The 15430-nt window shown below is 39.9% G+C and overlaps 1 protein-coding gene across 13 annotated transcripts in view; it reads left to right on the top strand.

Annotated features, from left to right (window-relative positions):
• CADPS (calcium dependent secretion activator) overlaps nt 1–12280 on the top strand; it is a 437940-nt gene extending 425660 nt beyond the window's left edge. For all 13 annotated transcript variants that reach the window (XM_067463444.1, XM_067463445.1, XM_060766448.2 and 10 more), the window contains 2 exons: nt 4844–4948; nt 11027–12280. In XM_067463444.1, coding sequence (XP_067319545.1) covers nt 4844–4948; nt 11027–11206 — 285 coding nt within the window. In that variant the 3' untranslated portion in view covers nt 11207–12280. The remainder of the gene's footprint in view (nt 1–4843; nt 4949–11026) is intronic.
• The last annotated feature ends 3150 nt before the right edge of the window (nt 12281–15430 follow it).

The following is a 15430-nucleotide window of genomic DNA, read 5'->3' as shown; positions in this document are numbered from 1 at the left end:
TATGCTGGATTTCGTATCACAAAATCACAAGCTGAACACTTCTGACTATCTTTTCTGCAGTTATAATTTGACCCTTATATTCTGTCTTATCTTTATCTCAAAGTAATTGGTAAAACTGACAATAATTAAACTATCTTCATTTTGTGGGGGGAAACTCACTTGGGGGGTTTCCAATCTTTAATGAAAAGGGTTTTCTTTATTCAAAATAGAGAGTTTATCCATTTATGATAAATTATTGATTTTGAGTCTTTTTTCAAAAGAATTGAGTCCTTTTTCCATTTCTGTGCATAAAGTATTCTGGCAGTTGTTGCCATATATTGAAGTATTATTCCATGATTCCTTTCTTGCTTTTTTTTTTTTTTTTTTTTTTTTTTTGGTCGTGTCATGAGAGAATTGGCCGTCTGCAAGGACGTTGCCCAGGGGATGCCTGGATGATTTTTGATGTTTTATCATCTTTGTGGGAGGCTTCGAACCTGGGACCTGTCGGTCTTCAGTCCTGCTGGCACAGTGTTTTAACCCACTGCGCCACCGGGGGCTCCTCCTTTCTTGCTGATCTTCCTTGAATTCCAAGAGAAATAGTTAAGATTTCAGTTGAATGTTTATCTTCAAAATCGTTTGTGTTACACTAGGTCTTTGAATCAAATCGTTCTTGGCTTCTTTCTTTCTTTCTTTTTCTTTTTTTTTGCAAGTCCATACCATATGATAAAAGACCCTTCTTGCTCTTTCATTTTCAGCATCCTTTCGATGATCTTTTTTACATCTTTGACCAAAAAAAATGAGTCTGATACTAACAATACATCATTTTATTGAAACTCCTAATACAAAGTAAATTTCAGACCCTTGAGAAAAGTTACCAGTGTTTCTTATGGCATGGATGAGCAGGAGCAGAAGACTGCCCAACCATCCATTTCCAACATTTTAATTAACTCTATTTAGTTTTTAATTTGTTTTTGGATGTTTCCAAATTTATGAGCAAAAACATGCTCCTAGCCAATTGTTTTGTCTGAAAACTGAATTTTGGACCTATCTTTCCTAATTCTAGAATTTGAGAGGCATTGTACCCCAAGGGATGCATGTGGTTTACAACTTGTATTATTCACACCCTTGTTTTAAGAAGTAATCTGAATCCTTTATCTTCAACAGTCATTTTTTCATTAATATTTTGTGTAACTGGAGCATCCTATATTCATCATCTTGTTACTGAGAATGTGCAACCTGAAATCTACTTACCTGAGAGTAATTTAAGTCAGTTGAACTTACTTCTGTGTAAGTGTGGAAGGAGACTAGGACTATATCTACACTGGAGAATTAATCCATACCATATTAACTGTTGCGGCTCATTGCCATGAAATCCTGGGATTTATAGTTTAATAAGAAACCAGCACTCTATGGCAGAGAAGGCTAATGACCTTGGAAAATTACAACTCCTGTGATTCTGTGGCTTTGAGTCATGGTAGTTAAAGTGGTGTCAAACTGCATCAATTATACAATGCAGATACACCCTTAGTCTGCAAAAGCTTGTACCACCAACTTCATTCTTTCAGTCAATCTCTGAGGTCCCTTTGCAAAGATTTCAAATGTTTAGCTGCACATTTCAATATAGCAGATTTAAAGTGTTATCCTCCATCTTTTTATTCAGGGGAAAAAGTCCCAGTGTGTTCATTAGAGTTTCCACCCAGGAAAGTGTGTATAGGAGTTTGGCTGTAATTGCTACATTTTATGAATCAATTAATTTTGGCAAGGAATGAAATGTGTCAGGTGATAGAGGAATATAAATTGTATATTCTTATTATTGTTGGTAACCAATCATCTTTAGCAGCGTCGGACTTGAATTGGTTCAAAATACATGCTGCATAGCAGGAAAGCAAACATGGTAATCACTTAATTCCTGAAAATCTTTGTGACTATCGGCAAATTGCATCACTTTAGCTGTCTTTGGGATTGAAAAGGCCGCAGGGTTACATGGTTGGAAAAGAACAAGCAGCGTATATTAAACAAGAGATCCTCATTACCTTGGGATGCAAAGCCAAAACGATAAATATTTATGAGCTAGCCTGTGCCCAAAAGCCTCGGAGAGAATGAGAACATTCTGTTTGTGACAGTCTGAAAAAAGGCAGAGCTGAGTAATTGAGAGTAAGTTACAGGACGAAAAACTTACCCTCTTGAGTTGATGTGCAAGTCTAATGAGAAAAGTGGGGCGCTGCCCAACAACACACGCTGTCACACCTCAGCTCAACTGCCCCAGGGATCCGGCTGTAAACTTGACAGCCAAGGACATTCTGCATTCAAAGCAGGGTACCACAACTAGGTTTCACTCGCCCCTTTTGCCCCTATCCTGTGACTGTGATCATCCATGCGAAGGAAATGGATTTCAATGCAAGCAACTGCTATAAAGAGGGAATGCTACTTTGCAAGCTCACTTTTCTAATAGTGGTTGAAAAGAACTGCTGGCAGAGCTTCTATATCTTCACAACTGAATGGCAAGCAGAAGTTTAACAGGTGAAGCTCTTCCTTGGGGAGCTGGGGCTACTTTGGGGGCTGTTAAAGGAACTGGAGCACACTTAGAAAATAATAACTTTACAACTTTCTAATTAGTGGTTATTGAAATACATACTGGTATTGCTAAGTTTGAGTATCTTTTATCCAAAATGCTTGGAATCAAAAAGTCCCATATTTTGGATTTTTTTCTTTCAGATGACACAAAGTTTGGGCACACTGGACAATCTAGAAGCAATGGGTGATTGTTAAGAATTTTGGAATTGATAGGGGATACTCAACTTTTTTTCATGTCAGGAGTGGTTTGAGAAACTGCAAGTTGCTTCTGGTGTGAGAAAATTGGCCATCTGCAAGGATGTTGCCCAGTGGACACCCGGATGTTTTGATGTTTTACCATCCTTTGGGGAGGCTTCTCTCATGTCTTCACAACTGAATGGCAAGCAGTTGTGGGGAGTGGGAGCTGACAGAGGGAGCTCATCCACACTCTCCCCGGATTCAAACATATAACCTGTCGGTCTTTAATCCTACCAGCACAAGAGTTTAACCCATTGCACCACCGGGGGCTCCTATACTCAATGTGTGTGTGGTTTTTTGTTTTTTGTTTTTTTGTGATTGGTAGGGTTTATGAGCCAAACTAAACAAAGATGTGTGCAGTGCTACAATGAGGAAAGAATACATTTAGGAGAGGTAGACTACAAGTGAAGAAGCACTTACCATTTCATTGTTTTCTCTTGCCCCCTTTCATAACTGTTGTTCTTAAGTAGAGCTATCTAAAATCTGGAGCAAAGCATCAAGGAAAAGTGGCAGACCATTCTGGATTTATTTCTGCAGTGAATTTAGTTTCTCCCTGCCAGATCACACCCTTCTTCTCCCATTTTTAAAAAACTTGGTAAAGAGAAGTAGTTCTGCAACTTTTGAGAGTCTAGATTCTATCAACCAGAATAATGAACAAGATGCACGTTTGGGATAGGCACACAAGCCTGTTCCCTCCTCTGTGACAGCTCTTGATTTATTTAAATAGCACAATCATTTTACTACTCAGTTTGCTCTTCACATACATAGCTCCCTTTATCTTTCCTGCTATATTGATTGGGGGGCATTCAGACCAGGAAAGGTTACTTAATTTACACTTAACTGAGTATCTGGTGTAGAACAATGCCCACATTTTTAATTTCTAATATTTTATAAAAGTTTTTAAAAGGTTAGATTTAAAACAAACAAAAAACATTTTCAAACATTTCCCCCTCTTTTACTCCCATGTCCCAAATGTTATTTATGAGTGCAGAAATAATGGGACTCTGAAACTTGTGTGTCCACTCCCTGTTGTACCCAACTGGCAATTTGAATCATTATGAGGGGCACAACTGCAAGGGAAATTGGCAGGTGAAAAACAAAAAGAACTTTTCTTCCATCGTGGAAGAATTTGAAAGTAAAGTCCAAGACAAATTGCATAGGTAGTCAGTCTGAGAAAAGTGTCAGGCTTTCATTTCCATTGTTTGAATGTGACTTGTACAAGTAGAACAGAGGATCATGAAAAACAAGATGCGTTCAAAGATATATTCTAAGGAGGGTGCCCAAGTAGTATGTGACAAATGTGTTGTTTATTCATTCAGTCGCTTCCAACGCTTTGTGACCTCATGAACTAGCCCAAGCCAGAGTTCCCTATCAGTCGTCTCCACCCCCAGCTCCTTCAAGGTCAAGCCAGTCACTTCAAGGATACCATCCATCCATCTTGCCCTTAGTCAGACACTCTTTCTTTTCCTTTCTATTTTCCTCAGCATCATTATCCTCTCCAAGCTTTCCTATTTTCTCATTATGTGGTCCCAGAACTTCATATTTGTCTCTAATATATTTCCCTCCAGTAAGCAGCCAGGCATTATTTCCTGGAGGATGAACTGGTCTGATCTTCTTGCAGTGCAAGGCACTCTTAGAATTTTCCTCCAAAACCACAGTTCAAAAGCGCCTTATCTTCCTTCGGTCAGCCTTCCTTATGGTCCAGCTCTCACATCCAAAGGTTACTACGGTGAATACATTGCTTTAACTATGTGGACTTTCGTTGCCAGTGTGATGTCTCTACTCTTCACTATTTTATCAAAATTGGCCATTGCTCTCCTTCCAAGAAGTAAACTTCTTCCTATTTCCTGGCTTCAGTCTGCTTCTGCCAAACAAGGACTGTTAATTTCTGTGGTCAAAAAATTAATTCTTTTCTTTCCTCAGGACTGCAATATGGCCATGACTGGGATACAAGCTGACAGAAGGGCAAACCTGATAGGATCTGATTATCTGGTGGCTTTTTCTGATACATAGATAGCAACATGTCTTAGAGAACTCTCATTTTGTTTTGCAGCAATGGTACACCAGCTCCATGAACATCGTTTGTACCTGGCTGACAGACCGCATGGACATTCAGCTCCACATCTATCAACTGAAAATTCTCATTAGGATAGTAAAGGTAAGTCTTTTTGGGGGGCGGGAGTCTTTGAAAGGAAACATTTTCCATTACACAAGAAGTAAAATGAGAAGCAGGTATGCCAAGATGAATGGTGAATTAAACACGGAGAAAGCATCGATTCTGGGTATGATTCTAAGATTGATTATCACAAAGCCTGTATCTCCCAATATGACCTATCTTCAAGGGAAAGCCTTTTGCTCTATCCCAGCACTCTTACAAACTCATCTGGTGGGAACATGAGGAGAGCCTACTCCTGCCCATGGCTATGGAGCCCTTTTCCAAGGAAGGCTGATTTGGCCCCCTCTCTGCTCTCTTTTCACCAGCAGGTACAGAACATCTTCCTTAAACAGACCTCCTACTTTAACTGGTAGAGGCAAAGGGATATTCAATGGGTGCCTGTTTTTTAAAAATGTTGTAATATGTACTAAACATGTTTTAAATGAATGCTTCAATTGAATGTGTTGTTCAGTACTTTTCAAAATGTAACGTTTGGACTATTTCTTTCAAAATCTGTTATAAGCTGCTTTGGATCCCATATTGGGAGTTAGAGGATTCATTAACTGAATCATCTGTAGGAAATGATTGTTGAACTGTCTCTCTCAGGAGCTTCAGGGGTTTTATAGAGAAATGTCAAAGCGATATGTTTGAGTTGAGGAAGCTACTCATTGAGGAAGGTGAGAGTGGAGAAAACACAGACAATATGCTCATATGCAAAGAGGAACATTGTTTCAAATCCTTACTTGTCCTGCATCCTCACTACAGCCTGATCTTTGATAGCATGAATTTAGATCCCACGTTGTTCCATTTAGTGTCACAAGGCAGCATCAGAAGTGTGCCATACTACAGCTGCTTCCTAGAGTAACATTGACCCAGTTCCTGGGGTCAACATATATTATTATTATTAGTAGTAGTAGTAGTAGTAGTAGTAGTATTATTATTCATAACAAGATTAGTACACAGCAAACAAGATCACTATGCTGGCTTTTGTATTGGATCACACATTGGACACTTCCCAAGTGTCTAGGACTGTGTGACATATTGGCAAATAATGTGTGCAGATCCGAGAAGGGTGGCCTTTTGCAGCTGACAGATGGTAATTTTGTCAGTGCCAATTGTTTTCATGTGCAGGCCAAGGTCTTTAGACACTGCACCCAGTGTGCCAATCACCACTGAGACCACCTTTACTGGCTTGTGCCAGTCTTTGCAGTTCAATCTTTAAATATTGTTGTTGTTGTTGTTTATGTTTATTATGTTTATTTATACACTCCTTTTTCTCTCTACAAGGAGATGAAATTAGTATTCTTCCTTACATCAGGTTAACTTCCCAAGGTCTACTAGAATATAAGCATATGTCATCTGAATGTGGTACACTCTGTGATTTACTTTCAAAAATATTAAAATATCTTCAGAAAATCCACAAAATTTTGGTAAAACAGGTTACTGGGGCACATTTTTCCAAATTATTATTATTATTATTATTATTATTATTATTATTGACACAAAAGCACAGTATGTCATAGCAGTGAGGAATTTCCTATAAACATGGCCCCCATCAAATTCCTGAAACAACCTAAAGCAGTTAAAATCATCCAAAAATTAACTTAAAATAACTAGCATTCAAAGGTACAGAGTTGTACATGTACCTCTTTATATTTTGTGTGAATCAGTCCTTTGGATTGTAATTTCATAAAATCAAGACTAATATGGATATAGTGGCCCAGTCTGAGAACAAGCAATATGCCTGTGAGTATCTTTCACTCTTTTTCCTTCAGTTCTCAAATTTCTAGCATACATTTATGCTAACCACTGTTTACTTAGGAAACAAGTGACTTCTGAACTGGGAAATTGTTGTTCAATTGGATAGCAATCATCGCCACCGATTTCAGGTCAAGGGTTTTTGTGATTATTGTTGGAGATACAACAGAGAAATATAGAGATAGAAACTGAAATAATTTCTCTTACAATCAATAATGGCATATTATGGGGAAAGGATTACTAAGGAGAAATAAGATATACTTTACAGGCTTCTCGCTTTGTCCCTGTGTGTGTATGCATGCTGAACTCACGATAATTATTTCAGTGTGAAATCTCAGTGGCTTAACATGAAATAATAAGATCACAGGAGGAGGTAAATACCCGTTTGATCATTTGCTGGTGCTGTGTGGTGCCTCTTGTTGAAAATCAGAAGTAAATATCTTGAAAATCAAGACTTGAATAAGTTATCATAAGAGCTTTCCATTTTCATAAATAAAAGCAATAGGTGTCACCACATTATTATCACGTGTTAGTTCGAGGAACACTAAAAGCCACAGAAGATGACTTTTGTGCAATTAAAGCTATGTAGCACCTCAAAAAATAACAGTTATTTTAGATCTTAAATCTAAAATATTAGATCTCCAACTAAAAAGCACAGAAGATGACTTTTGTGCAATTAAAGCTACGTAGCACCTCAAAAAAAAAACAATGTTATTTTAGATCTTAAATCTAAGATATTGGATCTCCAACTAAAAAGCACAGAAGATGACTTTTGTGCAATTAAAGCTGTGTAGCACCTCAAGAATAGCAGTGTTATTTTAGATCTAAGATATATAGATATTAAGTCTCCAACACACCTTTAAACTTTGTTCTGATATTAAACGGCACATGTGTTTTACTGCTGCTTGCAATTTTAAGCTGCAATCTGTATAATTAAAAAGACTCTAAACCTAGCCAAATGCAAATAATAACTTTTTGTAGACTATTATAATTCAGCCACTACCGAGCAGAGCTACCCGTGACTAGACAAACAGAGGGTTTCAAGCCCCATCTTCTCTTGTTATTGTAATGTGGGGACCGAGGGAACTTCTACAAGAGAGGATTAACAGTCAGGAGGTGGTCCTTAAATTATTTGTCACTTACAGCTCTCCTTTATAAAATTCTGTAAGCCTGAGGTAGTTTGTTCCCAGCTGCCCCTCCCCTAAAGCTTCCTTTAGCTAAACCCAGAGACCTTTGAGGAAACACTAATATAAAAAGAGGATAGGCATATGATGGGCTCACTGATCTTCCAGTTCTGTGAGATTATAGTTTTATTTGAAGGCAAATTGTAAGTTTTTATGAATTGCAAGGCATCATGGATATTTATAGTGGAAGGCACTATTTGTAATATTCACTACTCACAGCAAGACAGCATTACCAGTTTTTGCACAGTTAAAACTCGTGCGCCAGCTGCGACCGTACCTTGGGAAGTCTGACTTGGCCACGGTAGTCCATGCTCTGGTTACATCCCGCTTAGACTACTGCAACGCTCTCTACGTGGGGTTGCCCTTGAAGACTGCTCGGAAGCTTCAAATGGTCCAACGTTCGGCAGCCAGGTTGCTAACAGGAGCGGCACTCAGGGAGCACACCACTCCTCTGTTGCGCCACCTCCACTGGCTGCCAATCTGCTACCGGGCACAATTCAAGGTGCTGGCTTTAGCCTATAAAGCCCTAAACGGTTCTGGCCCTACCTACCTCTATGAACGCATCTCCTCCTATGAACCGACCAGGACATTAAGATCATCTGGGGAGGCCCTGCTCTCGGTCCCGCCCGCATCGCAGGCGCGGTTGGCGGGGACGAGAGACAGGGCCTTCTCGGTGGTGGCCCCTCGGCTATGGAACGCCCTACCTGTGGACATCAGACAGGCCCCTTCACTGCTGGCATTCCAGAGGAAAGTCAAGACTTGGCTTTACGAACAAGCGTTTAGCTAAATAATGCAATGAAATACAGTAATACGGTACAATTGATCACAGGAATTGGTATAAAGGATTATGATTACGGATTCTGATTCTGATTTGTTTGCTGAGGCATATATTTTGACCTAATGTTTTGTATAATGTGTTTTTTAACTGCCTTCGTGTTGTTGTTATGTTGACCTTTACTATGTAAACCGCCTTGAGTCGCCATTTCGGCTGAGAAAGGCGGTATAGAAGTAAAGCAAATAAATAAATAAATAAATACCAAAGCAAAGGCACATTTCCAAATACTCATTTGCAGAGGTAATATGAATGTAGTATGTGGGAGGCACATTTAGAAAAAAATCAGAAAGCTTAGAAGCCTTGGGTTCCATACTGACTAAAAAGTGTGTTATTGTGTGCCTTCACATTGGTTTTGACCTAGGAGTCTATGGAGAACCTCTCCTTGGCTTTTCTTGGTAAGCCTGGTTCAGTCGCCTTAGTTTCCCTCTGAGGTTCAAAGAAGATGACTTGTCCGAAGTCACCCAGAGGATTCCCTTTACAAATAGGAAGTGTGTGTTTGTGTATTTCCCTTTCCTTATTCCTGGGAGCCAGTGTGATGTAGTTGTTTGAGCAGCAAACAATGACTTTGGAGACCAGGGTTGATGCCCTAGTTTTTTTCCAATCTGTGACTCAAGCTAGCTTACAAAGGTTAATGCAGATACAGCTAAAAAGGGGGTGTAGGAATCACAAATGCGAGTAAATCCCCACAAATAAGTCACTAATACTTCATGGCTAAACATATTTGAAGGCTGTTTTTTAAAAAAAAAATAGCTGTAACTAATCAGAGCCAGTTACAAAGACAGTGATCTCAAACAAGGCAACACTATTAACCTGTTATCAGTAAAATGTCTGTTATCCTGGTCCAGCTAAGGGCATTTGCATGTAGGAGCAAAATTCTATACTACCTTCCCTACCGGTCAGATGCTTTTGAACTGTGGTGCTGGAGGAAAGTTCTGAGAGTGCCTTGAACTGCAAGAAGATCCAACCAGGCCATCCTTCAGGCAATAAAGCCCGACTGCTCATTGGAGGGAAGGATATTAGAGACAAAGTTGAAGTACTTTGGCCACATCATGAGGAGACAGGAAAGCTTAGAGAAGACAATGATGCTGGGGGAAATGGAAGGAAAAAGGAATAGGGGCCGACCAAGGGCAAGATGGATGGATGGCATCCTTGAAGTTGACTGGCTTGACTCTGAAGGAGCTGGGGGAAGTGACGGTCAACAGGGAGCTCTGGCGTGGGCTGGTCCATGAGGTCACAAAGAGTTGGAAATGACTGAACAAATGAACAGCAACAACTGGTCATATACCAGAAATTTCTGAGTGAGTCCTGAAATCTTACTTAAAATGTAATAAGGAAAAGGATAACATGAAAACATTGTTGTTAGTAGTAATTAATTATGGTTAAAGAAATACAAGCAGTGGTTAGACAGCAAAACTTCAGTAGTGTTTTAGTTGCATATTCCTGCATGGCAGAAGTGGTGGTACTTGACCTTCTTTGACCAGGGACCACTTTGACCAGGGACCACCTTGACCAGGGACCACTCTCCAACATTTGTACCAAAAGGGTTATGAATCAGTTTTTGGTCAACTTTAAATTCAGTTTGATTATTTGGGGTGCTGATTCAGAAAATTGCATTGGGTAAACCACATCAGCTTTAGTTTGTGATACAGCACAATATGTCATCCAGTAGTCGCCATTTGCTCACCCACAGAAAACCATATTTAGTAATCTAGAGCTAATGTGGTAGTAGTAATCTTTCATGAGAGTCAGCCTCTCCCCTCCCAATAGTCCTGTTGCCTTGGCACTATAAGAAAGTTTCACAGTCATTGCCGCGTGGTTTCGAGGCAACAGTGTAGCAATAATGAGGCCGTGGACCATATTTTTGTTCTTGTGGACCACTGGTGGTCCACGTACCACAGGTTGAGGACCACTGGAATTAATGGACCTTGCTGTCCTTTCCAACTCCTTGATTCCATGATATTTTGTAAAAGTTTTCTTTACATTGTTATTTTAAAAATATCAATAAATGAAAGTAAAGAAAATGTTTTATAATTATTTACAAATAACTTGGTTGATATCTCTTCATTGAAAATATTTTTGTTGACAAATTTAATAAATTAGGGGTAAATAATTAATATCTGTGATCTATTTCCAGATATCTTCAAGTAACTTTTCAGAAATAAATGCTTATCCTATGGTAAGCACCTATTTCTGAAAAGGAAAGGGGTAACTTGAAACTGAATTAGTGGTGCAGGTGCTAGCTAATGTATTCTGTGTTTGGTTTTCCTTCCCCTCTATTCCACATCATGAACCTCCCTTCCCCAGAAAAAATACAGAGATTTTCGATTGCAAGGAGTTCTGGATTCCACCTTGAACAGCAAGACCTATGACACCGTGAGAAACCGGCTGACTGTAGAAGAAGCCACAGCCTCCGTAAGTGAAGGTGGAGGACTTCAGGGGATCACCATGAAGGATAGCGATGAAGAAGACGAAGACGATGATTAGCTCTCTAGATCTAGAAGCCTCCAATTTGGATGTAGCCTGGAAACCAGTGCATGTAATCTAGTCTGTTATTCAGTTAGCCACATTAGGAAATGTTCTGTCCGCTCTAAATGCCCATGGAAAGTCTACCAATACAATTGCCATTTTAGCTGTGTGGTACTTAAGACTTAGCACCTCTGTTTCGATTCATTGAGTTTCCTAACTTCATATCTATATGTTCATAAGCAATATGGAGCACCATTGTTTAAAAAAATGTGAACGGAAACAAAATCTGCATAGAAAACATGCTAGGTGTGTCCCTGTTACGATTCAAGTATAAATGATGCTTCATTAATGTACTGTATATACATTGATGGTAAAAATTGTTGTGAAGACAAGTGAAACAAGTACTTTCATATCTTTGTTTCTCTCCTACGGATGCCAAGTGGTTCGAAACAGAGTGTGGCTACTACAAAATGACACCTCTTTTGTACATTTGGGGGTGGGGGAAACACGTAAACCAGACGTTGGAATTTTTCCTGTTTAATATACCCATGCACTTTCCCTCCAATATATACAGCTAACTATGTAGAAGTGACATACCAATGGAATACTAGTCATCCATCTCGCCACAACAGGTTGACCTTTATCACCTTGTCCACATTACAGTTCAGAGCAGTTGTTTTATGTCAATGTCTTACCCCTCTCTAAATGTTACACTTTTGTTCAAAGTTCCGATAACTGTGTTTGTAAAAAGGACAACTTTAATTGCAATCTTAGACTATACAGATGTGTTTATAATGATAATAATAATGATAATAATAATAATGACAATATATGAAGATTTCTTTTAGTAGATTGTAACCATAATTTAAATCTCCTTTTGTTTTCACAATGGTTTTTATATCTTGTCATGTACATTGCATTTGGACCAGTAACTTGCATGACCTTGGGTTCCCCCATTCTCTTCCAGAAGCTTTTATTTTCTGTGTAATATAGTGAATCCATCTTGCTTTTTTTGCCTTATACAAGCCAACAGTTGTAAAAGTGTGAGGACTGTGGCTTCTCAATAAATAACTATTCAGATGTCCTAAGAAAGTTGCTGGAGTCTTTTTATGTCTGCCTTAGGAAAAGGAAACAAGAGATTCGCAAAAACAGTCAATGTTAGAATACATAAATAATACATTTTTGTTTGACATGCTTGGGATTTTTTATAGTTTTTTTTAATGAAGGGCTGGTTACCATATTTTCATACAAAGATGCAGCTGCAGAGGCATTTAAAAGCAGACTTTCTTGAGAGACCATCTCACTAAAGTCAATAGGATTTAGGCATGAGGAAGAGGCAAAATGGAAATTTCCAAGTATTATCCTGTTATGCCCTTCTAAGTAATAAATAAGGATCAAAATGAGACTGAAGTTCATTGATTAATTTTAAAAGTTTATAATTAAATTTAAGATGTAAAAGCAACAATAATTCAAACATATAAACCATCTCTTTATAAAGTCCCATACTTTCTGCCTGCCAATCTCCAATGCAAGCATTAGTTAATGGCCTCATAAAGTGGGCAAGTTGATCATATGTGAATGTGGTCCTTCACATTTGGACAAAGGTTTCAAACTTTGGTGTAAACGAGACTGATGAACTTAGGTTGATATTCTATTGTTGGTCCAGATTGAATATCCCTTATGCAAAATGCTTGGTTGTGGATTATGTATTTTTATGGTTATTGGACTATTTGCATGTACCTAATGAGATATCTAAGATATTGGATGCACGTTTAAACACAACATTCAGATACAACATGGAGCACTTTGGATTTCCAAATAAGGAATGTTCAACTTGTAGCCAGACCTTGAATCGGTGTCTGGCTGCTGTGTCGGACTGGATGAGAGCTAACAAATTGAAATTGAATCCAGACAAGACAGAGGTCCTACTGGTCAGTCGGAAGGCCGAACAGGGTATAGGGTTACAGCCTGTGCTGGATGGGGTTACACTCCCCCTGAAGACGCAGGTTCGCAGCTTGGGAGTGATCCTGGACTCGCCGCTGAGCCTGGAACCCCAGGTCTCGGCGGTGGCCGGGAGAGCTTTTGCGCAATTAAAACTTGTGCACCAGTTGCGCCCGTACCTTGGGAAGTCTGATCTGGCCACGGTGGTCCACGCTCTTGTTACATCCCGGATAGACTACTGCAACGCGCTCTACGTGGGGTTGCCCTTGAAGACTGTTCGGAAACTCCAACTAGTCCAGCGTGCGGCAGCCAGATTGCTCACCGGAGCGACATACAGGGAGCATACCACCCCCCTGTTGTGCCAGCTCCACTGGCTGCCGGTTCAATTCCGAGCACAATTCAAGGTGCTGGTCTTAACCTACAAAACCCTATACGGTTCTGGTCCAGTGTATCTGTCCGAACGTATCTCCCTCTACGTCCCACCTCGGAGTTTGAGATCATCTGGGGAGGCCCTGCTCTCGACCCCACCACTCTCACAAGTGAGGCTGGTGGGGACGAGAAGCAGAGCCTTCTCAGTGGTGGCCCCCCACCTGTGGAATTCACTCCCGGGGGAAATCAGAACAGCACCAACCCTCCTCTCCTTCAGGAGGAGGGTGAAGACATGGCTGTGGAACCAGGCCTTTGGGCAACCAGGCAATTAGACAATGACAACCAAATAAGACAATCAGATGTGTGAGATCGGCAGGATTGTCGAAATGGAACCAAAACAGATCTTTGAGTTAATTGTACACTGATGGGTAGGAGGAAGTTCCAGGTTTGTATTGTTTTTACTGATTTTATCATTTTACTGATTTTATTGGATAATGTTGAATTGTGGGAATTTGTACTGTTATATTTTTTGTGATGATTGTTTGTGTAGCAGGCGTCTAAGTGCGCCTTGCAGCTGTAAGCCGCCCTGGGTCCCCTTCGGGGTGAGAAGGGCGGGGTACAAGAACCCCAAATAAATAAATAAATATAATAGCCACTTTGAGTCTGTTTTTAGAGAGATAAAACAGAATAGAAAATAATGATGATGGTGATTATGATGACGACAACAACAACAACAATAACATCAACAAGAGCAGCAGCAGCAATAATGACTACAGCACTGGCCAAAACACATGTTGGTGCCTCAAATGTTAGACCCATTTCTGGGTATATTTGACCTGCTAGTTCCAAAAAATGGCACCAGTTCTCCCCCATTAGCTCATGTTTTTGAAATAGAGAACATCTGCTTGCCCATAGAAAACAAATAATAACCATATCTAAAAAATTAAATATAAATGCACTCTATCAAATGCAATTTTCTCGATCAGTGCCCCAGATAGCTCTAGAAACAGACCTAAAAATCAAGACACTAAGAAAACCTTTTGGGGGTGGGTGTAATAATAATAAATACTAACTACCATAGAACTATTAAATCACTTGCAGATCCCGACATGTTATCCCATTATTCAGCAGTTGTTTTAATGGTTCTACTCTATTTGGGATAAACCAGTAGGATTCCAACTTTAGTGTGATCTGACTATAGTAGCCATGTTGGTTGGGGCATCTGAAAGTTAGAGTCCAAAAAAGTAATGTTCCCAAGCTGTGCCACTGCTATAATTTTATTTGTGCCTACCTAGGAGAAAAATCACATATACTTCCCTAGACATTTGAACTGGCTGACCCTGCTTAGCTTCCAGTTCTGTTTATTTGCACCAAGATGGAGCTCCTGGAATACCTCCAGTGCAGAAATCTGTCTTGTTTTGAGCCTTATTGGAGAGAAGAAAAGGGTGGGGGAAATGGGTGGGAGAACCTGGCCTTTTTCCTCAGTTACTGACATTAGTTACTGCTCAAAAGCCCTGCTGGGCATCCCCTTCATTTGGGAGTGAATCCAGCCTCACACCAGCTCTAATAGCACTGTGCTTGGCTCCGTCAAATTCTCTCTCATCTCTGGAAGTCCAGCTAAGCTCTCCTTCTTTGGCAGTGTTAATTCATGGAGCATGGAGACTGGAAATGCAAGCAAATTGACACATGTCACCACCTATTAATCCAATTTGTTTCAAATTTCAGCAGTTGACTTCCTCCTCCCTCCCACAAAGCATGTTTCTTGGCCTAAAGGAGTTGTAGGAATCTGCTTTCCCCTGCCATCTTACCCGCCTACCCCCTCTCACCCAGTTTCCCATGTTTAACAGGCAGTTGTTGTTTCCTTCATGGTTCAGAGTCATGAGCAATGTGTATTTGGCCTCTGTGTACTGTTTTTTATCTGCTTTTAAAGAA

Source organism: Anolis sagrei, chromosome 2, assembly GCF_037176765.1.
Source record: "Anolis sagrei isolate rAnoSag1 chromosome 2, rAnoSag1.mat, whole genome shotgun sequence".
Taxonomy (NCBI): domain Eukaryota; kingdom Metazoa; phylum Chordata; class Lepidosauria; order Squamata; family Dactyloidae; genus Anolis; species Anolis sagrei.
This window is presented reverse-complemented; position numbering and strand designations above follow the sequence as displayed.